The following is a 450-nucleotide window of genomic DNA, read 5'->3' on the forward strand; positions in this document are numbered from 1 at the left end:
CTGACTGAAAGAATTGTTAGAGTTGTGCAGTCTATGAAATGTCCACATCAGCTAGAGCCTCACCAGATTCAGGGTCTTGATGCTATACACATCTTTCCAGTCATACAGGTGAGTATTATTGTAGAGGAAAAAAATTATGTAAACTTCTCAAGATGTTTTTAATATTTTGTAACAGTATTAGAACTCTTGCTAAATACTGTCAGGAAAATAAAGGTAAATCTACAGTCATTGTGAGGAATTAACTCTATACAAGCAGTAATTCTACCATGGAAAAACTGAAAGTAAAATTCAGATATTTAGAAGCAGCTTCTGGTGAGTGGTCAATTCATTCATAAAATTTAAATATATAAGAAGATATGAATACCTTTAGTTGTCTTTTTTAGAAAATGTGTTGAATATTTTTTTGAGAACATACAAGTATACTGTAGCTATTGAGATTATGGATGATGA

At 31.1% G+C, this 450-nt stretch overlaps 1 protein-coding gene across 1 annotated transcript in view; it reads left to right on the top strand.

Annotated features, from left to right (window-relative positions):
* LOC119585621 (coiled-coil domain-containing protein 93-like) overlaps positions 1-450 on the top strand; it is a gene marked incomplete in the record, with an annotated part of 16,833 nt that overhangs the window by 4,559 nt on the left and 11,824 nt on the right. The window contains 1 exon segment of the mRNA XM_037934290.1: positions 1-108. This exon segment is cut by the window's left edge and continues 6 nt beyond it. Within this exon segment, the coding sequence (XP_037790218.1) occupies positions 1-108 (108 nt within the window).

This window comes from Penaeus monodon, chromosome 20, assembly GCF_015228065.2.
Source record: "Penaeus monodon isolate SGIC_2016 chromosome 20, NSTDA_Pmon_1, whole genome shotgun sequence".
In the NCBI taxonomy this organism is placed as follows: domain Eukaryota; kingdom Metazoa; phylum Arthropoda; class Malacostraca; order Decapoda; family Penaeidae; genus Penaeus; species Penaeus monodon.